General features: G+C 39.8%; 1 protein-coding gene across 1 annotated transcript in view; it reads right to left on the bottom strand.

The window, feature by feature from the left end:
• brinp1 (bone morphogenetic protein/retinoic acid inducible neural-specific 1) overlaps positions 1-22,293 on the bottom strand; it is a 133,745-nt gene that overhangs the window by 47,156 nt on the left and 64,296 nt on the right. Inside the window, exons 3-4 of the mRNA XM_020638408.3 lie at positions 22,017-22,207; positions 9,454-9,623 (exon numbers count right to left, since the gene is read on the bottom strand). Coding sequence (XP_020494064.1) covers positions 9,454-9,623; positions 22,017-22,207 — 361 coding nt within the window. The remainder of the gene's footprint in view (positions 1-9,453; positions 9,624-22,016; positions 22,208-22,293) is intronic.

Below are 22,293 nucleotides of genomic sequence, written 5' to 3' on the forward strand. Positions count from 1 at the left end.
CATCCAAACAAAGACAAAAAACCACATGTCACTTATTTCTATCAGCAAGGTATGATATTGCTAACAGTGGGAGGAGGACACTGTTTGTATTGACTTTTTTTTTTGCACTGACAAACCCTACTGATTTAATAAATGTTAAAGGACATTATTTCACATCCTTGTTATTAAATTAGTTATTTATTTCCCTTGAGAATAACTAAATGAGGGTGTGTGGAAGAATTCGTACAAGAGTGGGATCGTCAACTCATCAGCATCATTTATGTTTAATATTGTACTATATGGTCCTTTTAAAAAAAAAAAAAAACGACATCTATTAAGCTCAGTGTGTCTCGGAAGGAAGTAAAATGATGATTCATAAGGATCTCAGCACAATATGGGATGGAAATATGATTTATGAGTATGGCCTGGCGGTTTGGGTCACGCGCAATGTCGGGAGGTATAGTCCTCCAAGCGGGCAGCCCAGGTTTCGAGTCCAACCTGTGACTCCTGTCCCGCATTACATTCCCCTCTCCTTTCCTACTCTGTCCACTGTCCTGTCATATAAAGGCAAAAAGCCTAAAAATAAATATTTAGTGCCAAAACCTTGCCCAAAAAGTATTTGTGCAATTTAGACAGTGCTATCTAATGTATTAATTTATACATTATCCCATTGCTTTCCTGAGTTTGATCATATGTTGAGCCCTTATAGACTCAAACAATAATACACTGTAAGTTTAACATCAACATCAACATCAAGGGAAAGAAGAAAACAAAACTTGACTTTGAAGGCACTTCCTCTGCTTTTTGTCCTTCCTCGGCTTTAAACTTTTATGTGTTATTCATTACACAGCAGTGTTTACTTTTTAATGCGCAGGGGAGGAAAAGCGGACAAAAAGCATTAGTTTTAGCTGATGTATTCTTAGATATGTGAGTCATAGGTAAATAACAAGGCAAAGATTCTTCTTCTAAAGGCGCCGGCAGCACAGCGAGGATATGTCTTGGGTTTGATTAACGCCTACCAAGACCTCTTAAGCAGTGCAACGGCTCAGGGAGACAGAAACGGGGTATCAGGGATGAAAGGGTTGATCAATTCAGCCAGCCACTATGCACGTAGTCTATCAGTCCAATCATTTAGCAGCTAGGAATTTGGTTCAGGCTACACAAAGGACACACACCCATTCAGAGAGATGCTCCTGGCTATTTAAAGCACATCTTCAAACTCTGAGTGTAGAGACTTGTATATTCTTTATCATCACAACAATAAAAGTAGTGCTCCTTCCTTATGGACACATTTTAGCCTGATATCATTTTATAATGTCTTTTCAGTGTTCCAACAACTGCAGCTTGCACAGTGTGTGAATCCTGTAGGAGTCCAATAACAATCAAACAGTTGTTTGCATTTCTCACTGCTAAAAAGACGACTGAGTCTCTAATGAGGAAGCCTTGCATTAGTGCCGGCACAGATGTCTGATGTCATCAGTGATTGATGCGTACATGTCCTGCTGGCTGCCCTGATGTTTACGTGCTGTTCCGCCGTCTCATTAGTAGTCTGATAATGACACTGTTAATCAAATAGAGGAGCAAAAATTACACAGCATGGATTTTGTTTGGATATACTGCAAATACGCAATTATTAGCTTTTCATTTATACTGCAACTAAAATGTAATTGTTTGTGTTTAATTCTTCAACCTGAGCCTATACATTCCTGCTATAAAAACATACACATCCAAACAAATACGGAAATCTTTCACATTCTTGGAGGTACAACCTATTCTTACATTTATTTAAAGGAAATGTATTATGTTGATATTTAAACAAATACATATGTAATGTGTGATGTCCATACTAAACCTCAGCGATGTATTTTTAAACACAAGACAGACAGTTTTCAGCGTAATCCCCGGGCGTAATCCCCTGACGTCAGGTTCTGCCGACGAATCAGAGCAAAACATGGAGCAAATTTGTAGGACATGGTTCACCGGCAGCTCTTTCAAGGACACACCCACCCAGAAGCTCACTGAAATTTCTCGGCGACTGGGCACGTGGGGAGTGGGGCCTTAAAGTGACAGCAGCTTAAAATGAACTGTTTCAGGTAGAAGCTGAGATGAGGGATTTTGCAGATGCCAGTATAAGATAAATAAGGAGGTTTTGGAGCTGCACATCTCGCAACCCTACTCAAGATGTGTCTGAGACCGACATAACTAAAGGTGAAAGTGAAAATAATAGATTAAATAACATCGCTGTATCCATCTACATGTATGCAGATGACCTTTTTGTTTATATTTATCCCGCCATGCTAAATTGTTCTCCCCATCATCTTTAAAAAGGATGAGCACACATCGTTCCAGCAACTTTGTTTGCTTATTTGTTCAACAAGCAAACAGTCTTTGAGAAAAATAAATTGCTAACACTGGGCTAGATAGGTGTTTACCGTAACATCCAGAATCTATGTCACACCGGTATATAAGGCGCAGTCTGTTTGGACGTCTCCCAGAGGAAATCAGTGGTTTAAACTGTCGTCCTGTGTGGCAATGTCTGTTGTAGTTTCTTTGCAGCTGTGTAGCTGTTTTCATTTAGTTCATGTTTATGACCTAATGAGGGAGAAAAGCCGTTGAAAAATGACGCTGCTAACCTTGTCCTTGTGATTTGTATCCCAGCACGCTTTGCACAGGGAAGCTGTCACATGCTATACACACAAAGAATCGGGGCAAATTTTCAACCACTCAAGTCACGTAGTGGGTGATGTCTTAGCGCTTTATACTCGTAAAATGGTTACACCAGTATATAGGATGCAGCCCACTTTTTTTAAGGTTCATTTTTTGGTCTTTATTTTGCCTGTTTTTTAGAGATCGTAGGGTGGAGAGAGACAGAAAAGAAGGAAAGAGCGTGGGGAATGACATGCAGGAAAGGAGACACAGGTCGGATTCGAACCTGGGACACCTGCTAGGAGGACAATAGCCTCAGTTCATGGGGGCGTTCGCACTAACCACTAGGCGACCGGCACCCTGCAGCCCACTTTTAAGGTGAAAAAAAATGGTTAAATGTGAGTCTTACACTCTGCTGTTTAACTGCAGCATCAAACTGCATGTTACTGTATACATGTTAATAACACATAAAGGTTTGACTGATGCTGCGGTGGTTCTTACTCAGTGTTGGGGGAAGTTAAAATTTGTATAATAAAGTTAAAAAAAATGTTTTAGGACCGCTGCCATAGTGTAGCTTAAACCATAATTAAAGAATCATCATATGATTTTTTTTTGGTGACAACAAACTATTGCTTGACTTGGATTTTTAAATACACACTTTCAGGTAACAACTCCCTCGAGGAGAACAATAACTTCTTGTTGCAAAGATAACTTCCATCCATCACGGGGAACACTTCTGTGATATCAGGGCGAAGAGCCAGACAAAAGTTGGCAGCGAGCCATTTGGGACATTTTGTTGAAGCGATCGGGCTTCCAGCAGCTTGTCCCTGACATCTGCACAATATGTAGCCGTTTCCAAACGAGAGAATATTACCTCCTCACTCCCTCTAATTTAACACTTCTTCACAAAGGGGTTTAGTTTTTCTCCATGAAGGAGGCTTCAAATGAGATTTTCTAATTGCAACACAAGCCAACAGAAAGGCATTTAATGTAAGAATATGAAAAGTCTCTGATTTACAGGCACATGCACCCAATGTTAATTCTCTTTATTAGAAGATATTTTTAGGGTTTGGATATGAAGCTCTGTGGGTTGTTTGGGTATTGCATTAATGGTTCATGATCTTAATATCAATAACTCATTCGAGAACTTATTTACACAGTATTATTAAAAAGAACATAACATTGGCTCACTCCTACATTAATAAAAATGCATTTGTAAATGAGAAAAACAGAATATATTTTCTCACTTCACCCTTTGAAAGGACCCTTTTTTTTTAACACGAGATCTTTAATCTTTGCATTCACCTCACTGAAAATACTTTTACTGTTTTTGTTTTACCAAAAACATCTAATTTTAGTACTTTTTCTTAAAGGAAGAATGTGACACTTTTTGACCCAGTAGATGTCGCCCTTGAGCACCAGCATGAAACCAAAACAAACTGCTGATTGGCGACACCTCCGCTGTACTACAAGCCACCGCTCTCCGCCACCGCTCTCCTCCGGCATCACACCTCCAACCTCCCCCAACTAGAATTTGCACGGAGGAGTTTAGCGCCAGCGGAGGACGAACTTGTCCTTTGCTCGAGCTGCAATTGCCTGTGACCTGCATTGTTGTGTTAGCAGGCTAATGTTAGCACTCTGCTAACCTGTAGCTTCACATTGCACATAAATTGACACGATGTCTAAATAAGCAGTGAGTATGTTCTTCTTCTTTTCTTTAGTCCTTGACTAAAACAGCTTTTATACACAAAGGGTACAACATGATGTTAACACGGCTCCGACAACAACACTGCCAGCGGGACTCAGGCGTCTCACTCAGTGTAGACAGTCATGACTCAGAGAGACATTCACAGAGGGTATACTTGATTTCTGCTGTATTTATTTGTAAAATGTTACATTCTTCCTGTGTGTTACCTTATTTCTTAACCTGTCCTGCACATGCATGTTTGAGGAGTTTTTTTTTTACTGTCACATTGCTCCCTGTGAATCTTTGCCAGAGAAAAATTGGTGTGAAGATCTGGTTGCTTCTTACACCCCTGCCATCTCTATCGTCTTTACCCTGATGTTTGCCTCAAGCTCATAATTATCACAGCTGGAAAAATGATCTCTTAGAAAAGAGAACATACATATTTCAACGTATTTAGTGTCAAAGAGGGAACATATCAGATAATCAGTAGTTTTATTCATTGCATCTGCAGTTTAACATTGTGCCATGTGCATAGATTTGCTTAACACGTTTGGAATTACAGATCTACTGTATAATAAAGAATACTTGGTATTATTATTTGATCACAGTGCATGCATTAATTGTAATTATTATGAATAAAACAAACTGTTATTCTTGAAACAGAATGATGAGCAAAATTGAACTGGCTGTTCTATTTATGCAAAATGCTTCAAATGAACGAGCTTAATAAGAACAAATGATGAGCAGGCTGATGAATGAAATAGTCATTAATTAAAAATGTGATGTGGAATCCTTCAGAGGCCAAAGATACAACTGCCGTCCAAAAAGGAAAATGTTGGTACAACATCGTGAACTTGCCTTTGAACCTGCTTACTTGCAGTCAGGAAATGTCTCCAACATTTCTGCAGTATTGACACATGTTTTTCATCCTGATTGTAAGTTTGCACTCCAAAGCAGGTCCTCGCAGCCGTGCTGAATCAATATTGGAGGAGCAAAGCCCTTGTTCTCTCTGTTTATAGATCCATGCCTTCTGCTGGACTTTGCTTCCTCTGCACATTCTGATCACAGTCTGTCTGCTGGCAACGTGACCGGAGAACTGCAATTTGTGCTCCACTTATTTATAGTCCCGAGATACCAGAATGCAAGTTCAGCTTTTACGAGTTTTGGTTATGTTTTCTCTGATATTTTTTAAAGTATTTAAATTCAAAGAGAATTGAAGGCATGCATTTTCTACAAAACTTGTGAATGATCGACTGCTACTTAAAGCCATTACATCGGAAATTTCACTTAATTTCTTTCTCAACAGGTACCAGTCTGTGCAGAATATGTCCATCTTCTTTTGTGCAAATCAAAACAGATACTTATAGCTTTGCATGCTGTGTTTAAGTAGGTATTCAGAGTTTGTAATATTTGGTTAAAATGAGAAAGAAAATGATGCGTCATGTCAGTCTAAAGGTTTTTAATTAACTTTGACTGGGCCTAAATGATTTCATTGTTTATTTATTGAGGAGCGTATGGTGTACTTTATCGGTTTGCAGGAGATGTGAAGCAACTCTGCTCAAACAAAGAAGTGGACCCGAAGATACATGACTTATGTTACTAATGTGAACACAGAGCAGCAGGGGAGAGGGAAGGGGGTAGGAATCTTGCTCGGAATGAAACAATGGTGCCTAACGTAAAAACGCTCTTAAAGGAAGTTTAAAAAATAAATGAAATGAAATGGGAAATATATTTCTACCAGTATAATTTTGTCAAAATGGAAATTGTAACAAAGAAAAAACAGACTAACTCTGCACCTTGAGTGTGTACACAGCCAAGTCTATTTTATCCGTTTAAAGAGCAAGAGGCATCCACTGATCGTTTCTAACAAGTCATTACAAACTTTCAGAGGAAGCATTACCTGATAGGTCAAAGACGAGCTACTATCTGGCATGTCAACATTCCCCATTAACTCGCACACAAACTCGCTCAATCAACAATCCATTCCTTGCAGTTTTCCACATTTAGACAGTGCCTCACCTCTTGACATATGCTACAGCTCCATCAGCCTTGATCAGCAGAGCAGACATGAAGTCCACTCAGCTTTGCAAAAACTTTAATGTGCCTGTGTGTGTGTGTGTGTGTGTGTGGACACTCTCCACACCTCCTGCCTTCCTGACTCAGCAGCCTCTGTCAGGTCTGCTTAATTTCGTCATGCTTGACTTCCTGCTACCTAGAGTCTCATCTGCCAGAGCCCCTTAATCCACTTGTCACTCATGAAAACAAAAAGCAAGGGAAGGCGCTCCTTGAATGGAGACAGAGAGGTGGAGCATCGGTGGGTGTATAGGGAGAGTTGGATTGGAGTTTTTTTTTTTTTTTTTTTTTTGTGCAGGTGTGCAGGCACAGGTGCGTGGCAGCAGCTGTGTGGGAGTTTCAGACTTCCAGCAAAGTTTTCAACTATTCAGTGACTTTGCTGAGAAAGGGGCATCAATCCTCCCACAGAAACAAAAATGTATTAAAATCTTAACTGTAAGGCAACTTTTTGAGTTTATATCAAGCAATTAAAAAGTTTTCATGGATCTCTGTAGTATGTGTGTCCAATGTGCCTCAAGACAGCCTACAGTCCTTCTGCATTGCAAACTAAAAGGTCGGTTACACCAGCTACCATAACCAAGCGGTTAGATGTGTACTAATACTTGACGGCCGTCCATCTGTGCACTTTCTCACAGATGGACAGGCATGTATATCTTAGTTTGTTTGCTTGATGCTAGAACATAATGGCAATTGCTATTTTAGCTAAAGAAACAATCTATTTTACCTAAAGGTCACATATTATACTCCTATTCAAGAAGTTTAAATAAGTCTCAGAGCTCCCCAAAACATGTCTGTGAAGGTTTGTTTTGCCATAAATCCACTGTGATCCTGTATTTCATTATGCCTATTAACTCCTGTAATTCAGCCCTGCTCAGAACAGGCTGTTTCTGAGTCTGCAGCTTTAAATGTAAATGAGATGTGTCTGACCACGCCCCCTCTCTGGAAGGGCTTTGATGGCTCGGGCTTTCTCGCTACATGCCCTATTGTTGACAGTAAGACGGTAGACTCAGAGGTCAGAACAAACACCTAGCTGTGGGAGTGTCACCCACCATGGGGGAGGGGTTAAGGCCCTTTGTGATGTCATGAAGGGAAAATCCCCAAACGGTCCGTTTGAGCACACACTTTCTAAAGGTGGAGCAGGTAAAAGCCAGAGAGGTAGTAGGGACACATATTAGTGTTAGAAAAACATGGTAACAAGTGTGTTTTGTATAACGTGTTACCTTTACGTAAATTGATAGTTTCAGGGATAGAGTGAGTAATGACTGGGAGGAAAAGAGCCACAGGCTGGACTACAGCCTATGCTGCCATCTTTGAGGACTATAGCCTCATGGGGCACGACCTAACCGCTAGTCCAACTGCCTGATGGTATCTTTAACCTTATGCACAAATATAAATCTCTACTATGTGATTCTAGGTTTGGGATTCATCTCTAAAGAAATTGGTTTCACGGGGCGCCATTAGCCTGTTGTTTAGTGCCAGACCCATGTATGGAGGCTATAGCCCTCCAAGCGGGCGGCATGGGTTCAATTCCAATCTGTGGCTCCTTTCCCTCATGTCATTCCCCACTCTCTCTCGCCCCAAATTCTGACTATATCTCCTGTCCTGTCTCTAAATAAAGGCATAAAAACATAAAGATAAATCTTGTCTGTCTGAGAGTGATTTTCTACATTAAAATAATATAATATAAAGCCCTAATTGCAGAATCTTAAAGTCTGAAGTCAAACAGATAGTTTTCATTGATATTTGCAGGAGGTGATGCAGTGCTTCAGGATAAAAGTCTATACCATCGGCTGACATTCCAATTTCTCTCGGGTGCAGACTATTTTCAGATCTGCAATCTGCTTTCTGCTCGAAATTGGCTGCTTGCAGTCTGGAAAAAGCAGACAGGTCTAAATAATTATGATCACCTGGGCTTGAAATTAACACCAGCTAACTCACTCTGTGTCGGTTAAATTTGACTGTGACAGGTAACACCTGCAGCTTTGTTGGTGTTTTCTGAATCTGTGTCCTTCAAAAACAAACCCCCTTTGCAGGTACTGTGTGTGCTTTTAATGATTTCTCTCTAAATCGTTTGGTTCAAGTTTGTGTGAAGAGTTTTTAACGGCTTCTGAAACAGACTGAAATTAATAATGATGCCTCTTTGTAATAGAGGTAGGTATGGGATGAAGTTAAAAGAGCTCAACAATGAACGCCTATTTTTTCTGCGAGTCTGGTTGGGGAAGTTAATTTCCCGATTTAAATATTCCATGGATATTTATGAAAAAATCCTTATATCAAGAGATTGACTATATTACATTTGATGTGGCGCAAAAACTGCATTGAAAAATAGAGGGCAAAGGTATAAGATTGTGTACATACTTTTTTTTTCAGTTTTTTCAAGTCAAGGATTTACCCATCCCACAATCCATTGCAAATGATGCAGCTTCTTCTAAATTAAGTTTTGCAATATCCATTGGTTTTTTTTGTGTGTAAATATAGGCCTATGTATTACATTCACTGCAGCAGAATAAGGTTATTAGCTAGTTATTTACATGCTAGCTACATTGTGCTACATTGTGCCTTACACATTGCATAATAAAGGGGAGGAGTTAGAGAGAATGACCTTGCCATTGTCTAAATGTTTTTGTTGTCACTTAAAAGCTGTAACCATACCGTTTCTGTGTATGTGTGTGTTGATCCACCATCTTCTTCTGAAACATCATTTAACATTTGGCCTAATTTCTGGGACGTGGTCATACGGGATGGGTATCCCAAAACTCTGGCAAATTTGATTTTACTTGATGTTATTTATATTTTACAACTGCTTTCCCTAGCCCCCTCTCCTTAGTCCCTCTGATGGCATTAGCCTATGTGCACAAGAATCTGATTTTCTTTCTTTTTTTCATCTGATGACCAAAAAGGAAAGAAGTGGCTTCCCACTATACTTGTATGAACATCTGATTTGGCTAAAATGCAGTATGCAGTACGCAAACAACTGAGAGATCCAAAGGATGTGAAAAATACCCAAGACACTGAACATAGGGCACTGGTTGCCTAGTGGTTAGTGCGCTTCAGGAGTATGCACCAACCTTGATGGCATTGGTGGAGATTTGGATCTCATGCAGCTTCCTCATCGTTCCATCACGGTCTATGAAGTACGACGAGGCCAGCTGATGAAGGGCTTCCACGTTCTGAGTAGCATTGACGAGCTTCCTGTCCAGCTTGTTCTTGGCCAGATACATCGTCAGCGCCTCCTCTCCTACAGGAAGTACAAGGGAATGGAAAATGGTCAGGATTATACTTAAGTTCATGAGGGAGAGTGAACTTAGAGGGGTTGATGCACAAGAGCAAGTCAAGTACTCAGGGTTGCATTTGAATAAATTACCTAAATGTAGGTGTATTTCATATATAGCACGAGCACACTTTGGATATAATTTGTGAGAATTGTCCCATCCAGGCTTATCTCCACTGCAAATTGAGCTACTAAAAGTAGAGATAAGTCAGAGGTCTAAATACCATGCCAGCAGCTTCAGTTTGAGAAACCGGATGCCCCAGTTTTCCAGGAACAGATTCAATATTTCCTGCTTTATCCCCACCTGGCACCATCCCCAGAATTGTCCCCGGATTTACCCCTTTTGGGATAGAATTATTTCCATGAGAGGTCTAGTGATATTATATCCCCCCCCCCCCCCCCCGCCCCCTCCAAATACCACAGGAGTTTCATCCTGTGGAGAACAAATGTATCACGTCCGGTATCTTTCTTTTCTCCCGCTACCTCAGGAAGGGAAGAGTCAAATTAAATACAAACACGCAGATATGAAAGAACAATTCAGATTGCAGAGATTTAATTAGTGCCAGGACAATTTGAGAAAAAAATAGGGTTGAGAACAGGAGCCGCTGCAGCTGCTTTTATAACCACGCAGATCCTCATGAGGAGTGTTGTACCTGTTTATCTGTGGCATTGTCTGACATGTTCCTCGATAACCAGAGTTCCAACACTTTAGTTTTTTCAATCTGGATGGCTGAATAAATTCACTCATCTGTATATTTCAAGCAAACGTATGACCCTGTGTAGTGATACTCACGCTGCCTATAGAGAGAGATGCAAATATTCCTTTCTTGCTTTTCTATTTTAAACATAGAGAGGATCTGTTTTGTGTGTTTTATTTGTACCAAATATGAAAACCTTACATTGGCCAAGTCTGCACACACCACGATGAGCCAGTAGCTATGGCAAGTCTATGACAGTAACTGATGTTGGGACTCTTATTGTTCATACAAAAGTTTGGGGCAGGTTATATTGGAGTTTAAGACTATGTCCTTTTTCCAAACCCAACATGCATTTCAGATCTGATCTCAGGATTTCACTTGAACGACACCAATTTGCTTCCAATGACAATGGACATGTCTGGGGCGCAAAGAGCTGAGCCCTGTTAATGTGAGACAAACCTTGGATCGCACTTTTCCAGTCTTCTAACTATTCAAAGTGCTTTTATACCGCATGTCACAGCGAACCATTCACACACTGATGGCAGAGGTTGCTATGTGTCCATCAGTATTAACTTATCTATTCATACACATTCATACGCCGCAACCAAAGCAGAGTCAAAAGTGTCTTTCCCAAGGACACATTGGACATGTGGCTGCAGGAGCTGGGGATCAAACCCCCGACCTTCCGGTTGAGAGACAATCGACTCTACCCACTGAGCCACAGGAGAGAGAGTCCTCAGGTCACCTGCTTGGCAATATACATTATATACATTTCTATTTGGCCAGTGCCCCTCAACAGAAATATTCATACAGAAATTAACCAGTATGAATTTTTAATGAAAGCTGACAGGAGCTGAAAGACTACCAGGTTCATTGTACGCATTATCTAATTAAAGTTTAACGTGTTTAAATAGACTTTCTTCCCTTGATGCTTGGAGGGGGGCGGTGCCCCATCGCCCTTATTAACAAACTGCAACAAACTGGTTGCAGCCCTGTTGGTGATAGAACTATTTGTAAGAACTAACTATTTCCCAGAACTACGCCAAACAATTCTGAAGGGTGAATACAGTTGTGGGCTTTGTCTCAGTAGGTTCTAATGTGCACCCATAATACTTCTCATACGCTGATGTAAAGACTTAAATTTCAGACCTCAAGTGTGATATGAATTTTAAATCACTTCCACTGTTTTGAGGTCAAAACTGCTGTGAATATATAACTCATTATGCACGCAAAAAACAGCATGTCTCTAATCCCTTCCCATAAAGGCTGCCTTATGAATAAAAAATAACCGAAAAAAAGCCATCACCCTCTCTGAATGTGTGTCCAGTACTGTATATTCTGTACGTCAAGTTTAAATGTCCACAGGGAAAAAATGCGGGGATTGTAATTTAAACGGCACCACTGACCTTAAAGTCAGCATGCGAACATGACAAAGGGGAAGAATGTGAGCGCTCCAAGCAGAAAGAGGGCCAAATATTTACTGAGCACCAGACAATCTCTCTGATTTGCATCTCATATGTTTGTTTGTTGACACACAATAAAAGGGTTGAGCTGCCTCTTCTTCGATACACATCATATTTCCCCATCTCTCGTTCCTACGTGCAAAAACAGACGCACAAAAAGCAAACAAGCAAACAGCAATTCATATTCCACGAGCTCAGAAAAAACCTTGCCTTTCCAAGATTATTGCTCAAAACGCACACCATATGCCTGGAACTGGTTCAAGAGCATGTCACACATGTTCAGGTTCCCAGTGATGTGAATGTTTATTTGGCCCCCAGTGATGCATAGCGAGTTGGTCACTTAACTTGTGGTGACCGTGACCAGGGGTGGGTAGCAGTCAGGGCCAATGTCTCATGCCTGGTTAGAGTACAAGCACTGAACGGGTGAGGGCCTCCATTCTCTGATGCTGCCATGCTCTCGCACCCTCGGGGGTTAGCAAAGTTACTTACACACACTTGACTTACACTACTGCACAAGAATAATGGTCGCACATTAAGCCCCTGATCTGGCCTTTTTTTTCTATTCCTATTGCAACTTAGTGTGGGATAAAGGAGGTCTTCTGTGCATAAATATTTTGTGGTTATTGCTGCTGGTCCGGCAAAATCATTACCCTGGAGGCTTTAAAAAATTCATCTGTGTGCACCTTCCTGTAAGTAATACATTGTGTAACATTATTACAGGGCGCCACACTGGCACGCTGCCAGAATTAATCAGCTCATGGAGAGCTTATGTGTTTACAGCTGAGAGGTATTTAAAAACAACGTACTGTTTCACCTCAAAATCGCTAAGGGTGTGCGTGCAAGTGTGCAAATGTGCAAATGCCTCCACTGCATAGGTACATTTTCTTTTGCATGTATGTGTGCATGCATATGGATGTGGATGAGGGTTACGAGTGCAAGTAATGGAATGGCTGGGAGTGCTCCATTTGGTGGTTATGGTACAAATGTGGGTCATTTTATGGCGAACATTAAACAGCACGGCTTTGCACAGAGCAGAGGAAAGAAGCAAATGGATGTAATTGTTAGGTTTTCTGTTTTTCAAATGACTTTCACAAACCATATGTATTCCTCCAACACAATATTTCTCCAACTGAAAAAACACAGAAAAGAGATGAAAAGCCAAAACCTGCAATTCATGGAAATAGTTCAATGAATCAATCAATCTGTATTTATGAAGTGCTGACAATGGCAGGTGTTATTTTAAGACACTTCACAAGACACTTTTGATTATGTAACAAAGGAAAATGGCAACATTTGGCAAAGTAAGTGGCAAAGGAAAAAAAAAACCTTTTTAATTCAATTGGAGAATTTTGCAGCCAGCCTTGGGTGAACACCATACATTTATAATGTTAATAATAATAATTTCAGACAGCCGAAGTTTCCGAGGGCAGTGAACATTTCCATGGTAGCAACAGGCTCCGCCAATCAGTTACATCAGTGTGACATTCAAGGAACAATCTCCAGGGTAGATAAAAACTGTCTGGAACAGTCTGAAACCTGAGCAGACTGAGCTTTGACGACAGAGGGGTATATATTTACCTACTCATTTGAAAATTTGCCCAAGTTAATAATACATATTCAACAGTGTATCAATATATTATCTTTGATATTTAAATTATAGAACAGCAGAATACCCCCTTTTGAATGGGATGGAGAACAAAATAGTGTGTTATGCAGATGATATTGTCATATTAACAAAAAAAGATCCTAGCACAAGAGACCTCTTAAAATAAAAATAAACCTTCGTACACAATATATATTCAAAAAACAATATGAATAAATCAGACCCAATTGTGCCCAACTATAACTTAGTTCCTGCTTTGTGCAACAGATATTATATATTAAGTGTGGCTGAGACTTTGAAATAGCCAAGCTCTTGCTGCTCAATTATGCCTTGTACTTCATATGTTGGAAGCAAAACAAGGGGTCTAACTAATAAAAAAAGTTTCAAGTATGATGTGGCAAAGGTTGTTCTGGGAGGTTTTTATGTGAGTAGTCTTCTGCTTACGGCCCAGAGCACAGCCGGCACTCTGCATATGAACTCTAGCCTCAGGCTTCAGTGACCACGAGTCAATTCGATAAAGTACTTTCTTCCCCTCTGGAGCTGAGCGCATAAGACTGTTGCACTGCAAAGGCCTCTAATCCCATCATATAGGTTGAGTATTCACTTGAGAGTGGGAGGGAAAATCTTCAGGGCTGAGATACAGTCACTCCCAAATGAAAAGTCTTATTCCATATAGCTTGTTGACGTAAAAAAAAAACAAAGACATCACTCAGTGGGTATGCAGTACAACTTTTCTTGATCTTTTATAGTCTTAGACAACATTACAAACCAATAAAAAACTTCATTTTTGGACTCGTCTTCCTCTTATGCTCTTGTATAATATACATTAGCAGCCAGAATCATCAGATACCATGCATTTGGAAAGAGTTATGTTAAGTCTTTTTGTCCTTTATGAATAATTTGTGCATCTTCAAAGATTAAAAAATATAGTTAAAGTGAACCCAATTGCAAATTTGCAGTTCACATTTTTATGAGCATTTTCATTGTTCTTCTCTGTTGACTTAAATTCTGTGTACCCCTCTGTACAAACACCAGGATTCAAACATATGAGAAATTTGCAATGACAGATGTGGTAAATTATGTCCCTCACAGCTTTAGCAGAATGCAAATCTGTCCTTCACACTGTTTCTGAATATCTCTCTCTCTCTAGCATTTACATACAACCTTGCCTGCGCTTTTCTCAGTCCTCATCCTGTAGCCCCTGATACAAAGAGAGGTTTTGATTGTACTGTAAATAAACACACCACACCTACAGTATTGTTCTCAGTGGCTGCAGGCAAACAAAAGATGTTAAGCATCCGTGTCAACACTTTCTGATGTGTTTTCCAGCACTGGCTTCAGAACTTAAGTCAAATTCTGGAGCGTCGACTCACAGCTGTGGTGTCTTTTGTTGGGGAAGTCTGAGATGTGTTAGTTCTCTTTTAACTTCAAGTCTCCCACGCGTGGTGTGCACACCAGGATGCAATCGGGTCATATGCTTGCACTTCAAAATACACATGCTGGATGCCTCTTTAAAGCATCCACATAAACTCGACTCCAGGTTGTATGCAGTAGTTAAAAAGTTCTGACAGCAGAGAGGCAGCATGCAAATGAGGCTTGTTTCCCAAAACATCTTTTGCAGATGCTGTCAGTCAGTTGTGTTAACATGACAACTGACAATCTTCCTCTGTTCAATTATTTCAGAATGAAGCTAACCCTGGCATTACTACAGTACCACATTTCCACACATTTACTTACTCCAAGAACTACAATTAGAATGTTTTAATTTTTAAAGTTGTCATAATATGAATTAATGAGGCAGAGATATCTGTAGCTCCTTACACTGGTGGAAATGCAACAACCAATGTAAAATAACTGAGCCACTGTCCGGCTGCACACTAAGCTAGTTCCACACTACATGAAGCAAATAAAAGGTTAACAAAAATGTGTAAATTGTGTCATGTATCCAGACTTAGCAAACAAAGGGTTTTCTCCAACACAGTTATTTGTTACTGAGTACTCTGTGTTGATGCTCAGATTGTATAAAACATGGACGTAGTCTCTGTAACATCATCCATTGCTTTCTGAAGAGGTGTTATGAAGCCAAATGATGGTGGTCACCATATTGGAAATACTATCTCCACCAAACTTAATCTCTAGTAACAGGCAAAGAGTTAGGGCTGAGGCAGGCCTTAAGCCCCATGGCAAACTACAACACTCAACTCACCCACACCAAAGTTCATGCTAATTTATGAAGAATTCCATCAACCTTGTAGAATCAAAATGTCTGAGTCAAGGAGAGTTTTTACCAGTACAAAAATTAGCTATTGAGAATGAATTTGTGCTTGTACCAGGCTGTCAACAGGTTTATTTTGGCTGTAAAAATGGACATATTAACATGGGATGCTAACAGGATTACCTGGTTTTCTCAGAAAACTGCAGATGTTTTGCACTTTGCAGTGGCTTCATTTTGTTGACACCCAAGGTGGCGACTTGCTTTTCCAGGCACTTTAGGCCCCATTACTTTTGCAATGAAAAGATGCAACGGGCCAATAAAACAAATAATGAATGGGTCTCATTTGAATTGTTGGAAAGATGAACAATGAAGTGCTGAATTTGGTGCTGAAGTTTTAAGAATTGGACAAAGAATGGGGAACCATAATGACGTTTAGAGGTCCAAACAGTCTCCATCATTAGCAGTGGCAGAGGAAGTGGGAAGGAATACTGTCATAAAAAGTCTTAAGAGAGAGGACATAGAAAGAGTTTCATCAACCCTTATCATTTTATTTTAAAATGACTTAACTTAATCTTTCAAGTTTTTATTTTTATTTGACAATCCTTTAAATGCGCATCTTTGGTGATTTTTTTTTGGTTTTGTATACATTCAAAGTAACTCATCAAAAAACACATTAGTTGTATCCTTCAGGACAAACAAATGTGTTGACTGCATTTGCTTTATCCAAAAACATTTGTAAAGCTGTATTTCAAATTGTTTAAGTTGTGCATTGCTTACTTACGTGTTCGCTATCTTGCAATTGCCCTGTCTGTGACGCTGCATTGATATTCTTTCGCATCACAACCACCGAATGTAGGATAGCAGAGGTCTGTAAAATTTGCACCAGCAAAGCTACTGTAACATAGTCAAGACGGTAATAACTTAAATTTTGTGTTTAATTGGGTACTTCCAAAATCCAAGCATGGTCCTGATTTTTCTGTGCTTATTGAAGCTTATTGCAGCTCATAGTAGCATTTCATGCAAGTGCCTCCTAAAGAAGAGCGCTATGTCCATTTGCTACATCGCACAAACTGTAGTATCTTTAAGGGGAAAAAGCCATGCGAGAAAGAAATGGTTCAGTGGTCTTTCGTTGTAACCAATTCTATTTAGTTCAGAGGAGGGGGTCTCTCATGGGGCTTTTTCCACTTGACATCTCATCTCTACATGGTGGTAAAAAAAGATAATTCACTTCTTGCCTCTCTCAGGATTATCGTGACACTTCTGGCCAGACAATGTAGGTAGGTAAAGAGAGAATTAGCCTCTCCTTTGCACTTTATCACGAGTCTAGTGTGCACATTTATTGGTTCACATCACAGTTTCTATAATGGGCAGTCCCAAGATTGAGATAAGAAGGCACTGACCCATAACTTCAAACAAAATGGCCTCAAGGTTAAAGATAATAAGGTGATAACTCAGACATGGAGAAGAGCAGCCAGAGAGAGGTAAGGAATAAATAAAAAATAAAAAGGAAAATTAAACGTTGGTGTAATACGATGATATTAGGAAGGATGCTGTGGTTGAAAATGATACTGTGATCTGTTCTCCAATTTGAGCCACATGGTGCATCTGTGGCGGTGGCGGTCTTCCTAGCTTAGCCACACTTAATTACATTCAACCTTCGTATTAAATTTCAGCCCAATATTGTATTTCCAATTTCCAAAATGAGAGTCTCAGCATGAACCGTCTTGCAGAATGGAGTGTGCGATATTGCAGCTCTAACCCTTCACACCTGATATCCCGTTTGCACAGTTTGGCTAAATTATTAAAGCTTGGTGTTTGACATTAAGTGGACTGCAATATTCTGGAGAGAAAGAAGTCTCTGGCCTGATTTCTTTATTTCTGCCAACTCTTTGGTGGTTTGAGTTGAAAGTCTCAAAAAAGAAATGAGGACTGGACTTTCTCTGCTCTTCCTCTCTCCTGAAGACAAAAGGTCGATTTATAGGTTCAATTTATTTCTGAAGACTGAGCATTCAACAAAAATATCCCAATTAAAGCTCCCATGAGGAGTTTTTAAACTGGTTATTAACCAGACTGAAATTAATAATGATGCCTCATTATGATCTACAAAAGCAAACAAGACAATCAGCGACAAGAGTAAGTATTTCAATTTTGTCATTTTTAGTGCCTGAAATAGCAGGCTGCCAGAAAATTACTGTTTTTTTTTACATCTCTTACATCCCTATTTGCAGTCATTGATAAGGCTGACTATGAGACATTTAAACGTCAGCACCCTAGTCAACACGAGAATTACTAGTGAGTTAAAGAAATGATTCATATTTGATATTTCCACTCTTGATGCTGGTATAAAGTGAAGTTCAAAGTGCAATGCAGCCACCTGCCACCAACCAGGGCAGTAGCCATAGACTGGCTGTAGCTGGTTAACGGGCCTGCTCTCCCCGCTATACTACCCTGATGTGAACAAGCAGGTGCGTGTCCAGAGGGGTGGCCAGGGGTTGCATGGGCCCCCATTGAAATCTGATTGGCCACCTAAGGTGCCACCCCAAAATCAAAATATATTATTGGTAATTTTCCTAATCAGAGGCATTACAAATCATTTATTCTGGCTGTTTTCAACAGGCTAATGGTTTCCGAGGAAAAACTCACACTGTCTAACTTGCAATGGACGTAATTGCCAACAAATGTATGTTTGCAAAATAAGCAGTGTACAAGCGTTTGCATGCAATCTTCTATCTTTAAATTGTAACTTTGACATGGTTCTTTGTTTTTGAGAACCTAAAGAATCAAGCTTAGAAGATTTATAGGTTTCCAAACCGTGTTACTTATAAGTAGGCCTACATACTATTATATAGTTGGAATAGAAAGGTTAAAAATATTAAATTAATTTGTGTTTGTTTGCACATAAACTTCATGCCACCCCTGCATAAGTCAGTGCACCAGGTGGGCCACCCCAGTTAAGAAAATATTACCCATGCATGAACAGAACAAGATCATAAAAAATGAACTAAATGTTGCCAACAGGAGCTTTTCTACAGTTTAGCATGTGTTGAGTTACATGATCCAAGTATGTCTGTACAGTGTTATATCAAAGAGAGTGAAAACATGAGCACAGAAGCGTGACTAATTATCTAAAGCAATTTGATTGTGAGATTACAAAGGGGATAACCGTCACAACTGGAGCAACTACTAGAAGAGTTTCATTTATAAAGTTATATAATACAGGGTTTGGGATTATCTTACTAATTATATATTTGAAATGCAATTGGAAAAGTAATCATTGCTAGCTGCCTTCATGCATCCCTCCGAGCTTGAGATAAGATAAGTGAATCGAGGGAGAAGCCATTTATATTTAGACATGGACAGCAGGGATGCTTAACTTTTATTTTGGGAGGTACTTCCAAAATCCCTCCGTTTATTCCTCTTCATTTGGAGACCTTTTAGGAAATGGAAATTCAATGTGATATAGAAATGTATTTGCCTACAATGGCAGGGTTGTTACATTGTTTGGGTTGGACAAAATTTTCAAAATGCTTTATGAAAAAAACACGTTTCCACACATTTGTGTTACCACTATTTTCCAAAAGTGCTTGACATGCTAAGTGTTCTTTAATAACCCAGTGCCTGTTGATGAATCTGAGCAATACATTATGATAATCATCCCCCCCCCCCCCCCCGTTTATCTGAAAGGTCCATACGTGCAACTACTTATGAAGCAGATTATCTTCAGGTTATATTCGGCATGTACGTTGCAATGCAATTACCGTATGTGTGACTGTAATGGTCTGGGGGTGTTGTGTGAATGAAGTCCAAGCAGTGTTGTTACATTTTTTTGCATTATAGGCAGCTGATTCTGAAGATGAATTTGTTTCCAGGTCTGCTGGAACCTGCATGTTGCAATCAAATTTGTGTCATTTGCCTATAGTGTAGTAGTACTCAATATTGGTCTTGGTGTCAAGACCACTCTTTGAAGGTCTCGGTCTCGTCTTGGAATCGAAAGCATTTTGACTCGGTCTTGTCTCGTTCTCAGACAGGGTGGACTCCAGATTGTAAATCAAGACCACCACTGACAGGCTATTTTTCCACATCACTAATGTGATTAGAAGGAAAATGCCTCTTTCTAAAGGAACAAATAACTAAAGAGCGCTAACATTAGCACGCTAACACAACAATGTAGCTCGAGACAAGGACAATTTTGTCCCTCACTTGCACTTAATTTGCACTTAATTATGGTGCGTTCCAATTCCACATTCTTCCTTTAAAAAACATTGTGCCATAATTATTATTACTAATCATTATTGTGTTCACTGGCAATATGATTTGGTGACTAGACAGTAGTTAAAATAGTGCAACCCAAAGTTTGGGTCACCTCCAGAGTACACTCAGATAGAGAGGATGAAATACCTCTTTAGAGTATCGAGTGGTACTTCTGTTTGGTCAGTTTGGAGTCAACCTTTCCAATTCATCAAAATAATGGACAACTGATGACTCCACAAACCTGTAAAAAGCTTTTGCTATAAATTAACATGTTGGCTTTATATATATATATATATATATATATAGTCACATTAACTCATATAGCACCCTATCCAAAGTAATTATCCATTTACAATCTAGTTTATGAAGGAACTTTTGACTTCTAGGTAAATCTAAGGGCTGTGTAACCAAAGGCCAAACATTAGCATGCTGATCATCCATAAAGCTGTACTCCGATTGGCCTTGCTTTATGGATGCAAGTGCTTATCTGGCACTAATATGTCTCATTAAAACGGTTTAGTAAATCTACTTGTCTTTCAACGCGGTCATTTTAAGTGAGCATAATCTTGCTTCAGAGGAGAGTCATTTGGTTTGTGAACATTTCTCCTGTCTGCTTTGTTCTGCCCTCTTGTGATGTAGCTGCAGCTCTTTTTTTTTTTTTTTTGCTGGAGGGGGGATTTTGTTTTTTTCAACACTCTGGAGAACAACTTGACCCCAAACTGCTTCACTGAGCTGTTTTGACATTGTTGCAAACAGAGGGATGAATAATCCCAGACACGATGGTGTTGCAGTTTCAAAGTATATCATAGGGAGAGTCATTGAAAGTGACATTTATCTTTTTAACAGTCAGGGACATATTGCATGAATTAGGTTGTTTTTCCGGTGTTCTGCCTTGTTTCATAGTGTGTCGCATGGATTATCTGGGATGATCATTTTATGTCTTATTTCCAGATTGTTTTCACCTGTTCTTATACCATAAGTGTAGAAATAAATGTCAGATATGTGCTTGCCTTTAACATGCCTCAACACAAATACAATCTGTTTTGCACTCCTAATGGTCCTTTAAAGTTCCCATGAAATGAAAAATAAGCATCTAAGTGTTAGATGTTTATTTATCTGCAGGTATTGGCCAAGTATTATGTGAGTATTTTTACACCAAAATAACTGTATCTTCTCTTCCTGTAAAACATTTCAAATGTCTGAGGACTCATCCTGCACTTAGTGACGTTTCGACCAATTTAAAGGTCTTGTGGAAGCTAAGAATCCAGTCAAATTCATCCCAACATTATGTCCCGCCTTCTCTCTCGTGATTGTTTCTATTTTGTTTCAGTAAGAAATAAGTTACGACACAGCAATGAGATATTCTTGAAGTTCAGTTTGATGGGGATTTTGAAGCTCCTGTAGGGCGTTTTGAACTGGTTATGAAACAGACTGGTTATGAAACAAACATTTTGAATGCCTAAAATCCCTGCAGCGGGGTAGGTGTCAGACAAAGTGAGTAACTTTGCCAAACAGCCTTTTTTTTTTCCACAGAAAAGATTCTTCATGAGTGATACATTTGACTGTTAGAAGTGGGTAGGACCAGATCTTAATTTAAAAAAAGAAACACTACAGGGGCGCCAGTTGCCTAGTTGTTGTGGCTGGTTTGTGCGTCCCATGAACAGAGGCTACAGTGCTAGATGTTGGTGTTATGGGTTCATTTCCGACCTGTGGGTCCTTTCCCGCATGTCATTCCCTGGTTTCTGATTCTATCCACTGTCCTGTCTCTAATAAAGGCATATAAGTCCCCCCGCCCTAAAAGAAAGAAACTCACACATGAAGTCAAAAGAAGAGAAGAATAAGAGGTAATGCTTTGTCCACAGGGGTTGCCAACATCAACAAAACTAAGTTCCTCACAGGAGCTTCAAAGGCCTTTTATAATGGTATAACCTTGTTTAATAAAATGCACTTAAGTTTTATTTGCAGCCCAAGAAATTCTGTTTCTAAAAGGAGTGACTCCAACTACAAAAAAAGTAGAACCATTCAATGTAGCATATCTGAAAACTACAATCTGTGTTGGAAGCATTTCAATCAGTGCCTAAAAACTCAAGCATGGAAATGAGAGAAATAAAACCAGTGAAGGACTCCTACCTCCCAGGGTGGCCGAGATGAGAATATGGGTTCCATATTTCTTGATGATGGTGTCGATGAACTGCTGAGTCGTCGGTCTTCGGCCAAGCAAGCGGACGCTGCGCTGGAACTCTGGCATGAGCGGGACCGGGTTTCGGATCAGGTCCCTTCTCTCGATGGCGGTGTTCCTCACCTTCCAACGTGCAAATTCCCTGAAAATCACGGGGGGGGGGGAACAATCACTGACTGAAGTAAAACAAATTATGAATTCATGTTTGGTTCTGTTGTCATTAGCTCA

Source organism: Labrus bergylta, chromosome 17 (assembly GCF_963930695.1).
Source record: "Labrus bergylta chromosome 17, fLabBer1.1, whole genome shotgun sequence".
In the NCBI taxonomy this organism is placed as follows: domain Eukaryota; kingdom Metazoa; phylum Chordata; class Actinopteri; order Labriformes; family Labridae; genus Labrus; species Labrus bergylta.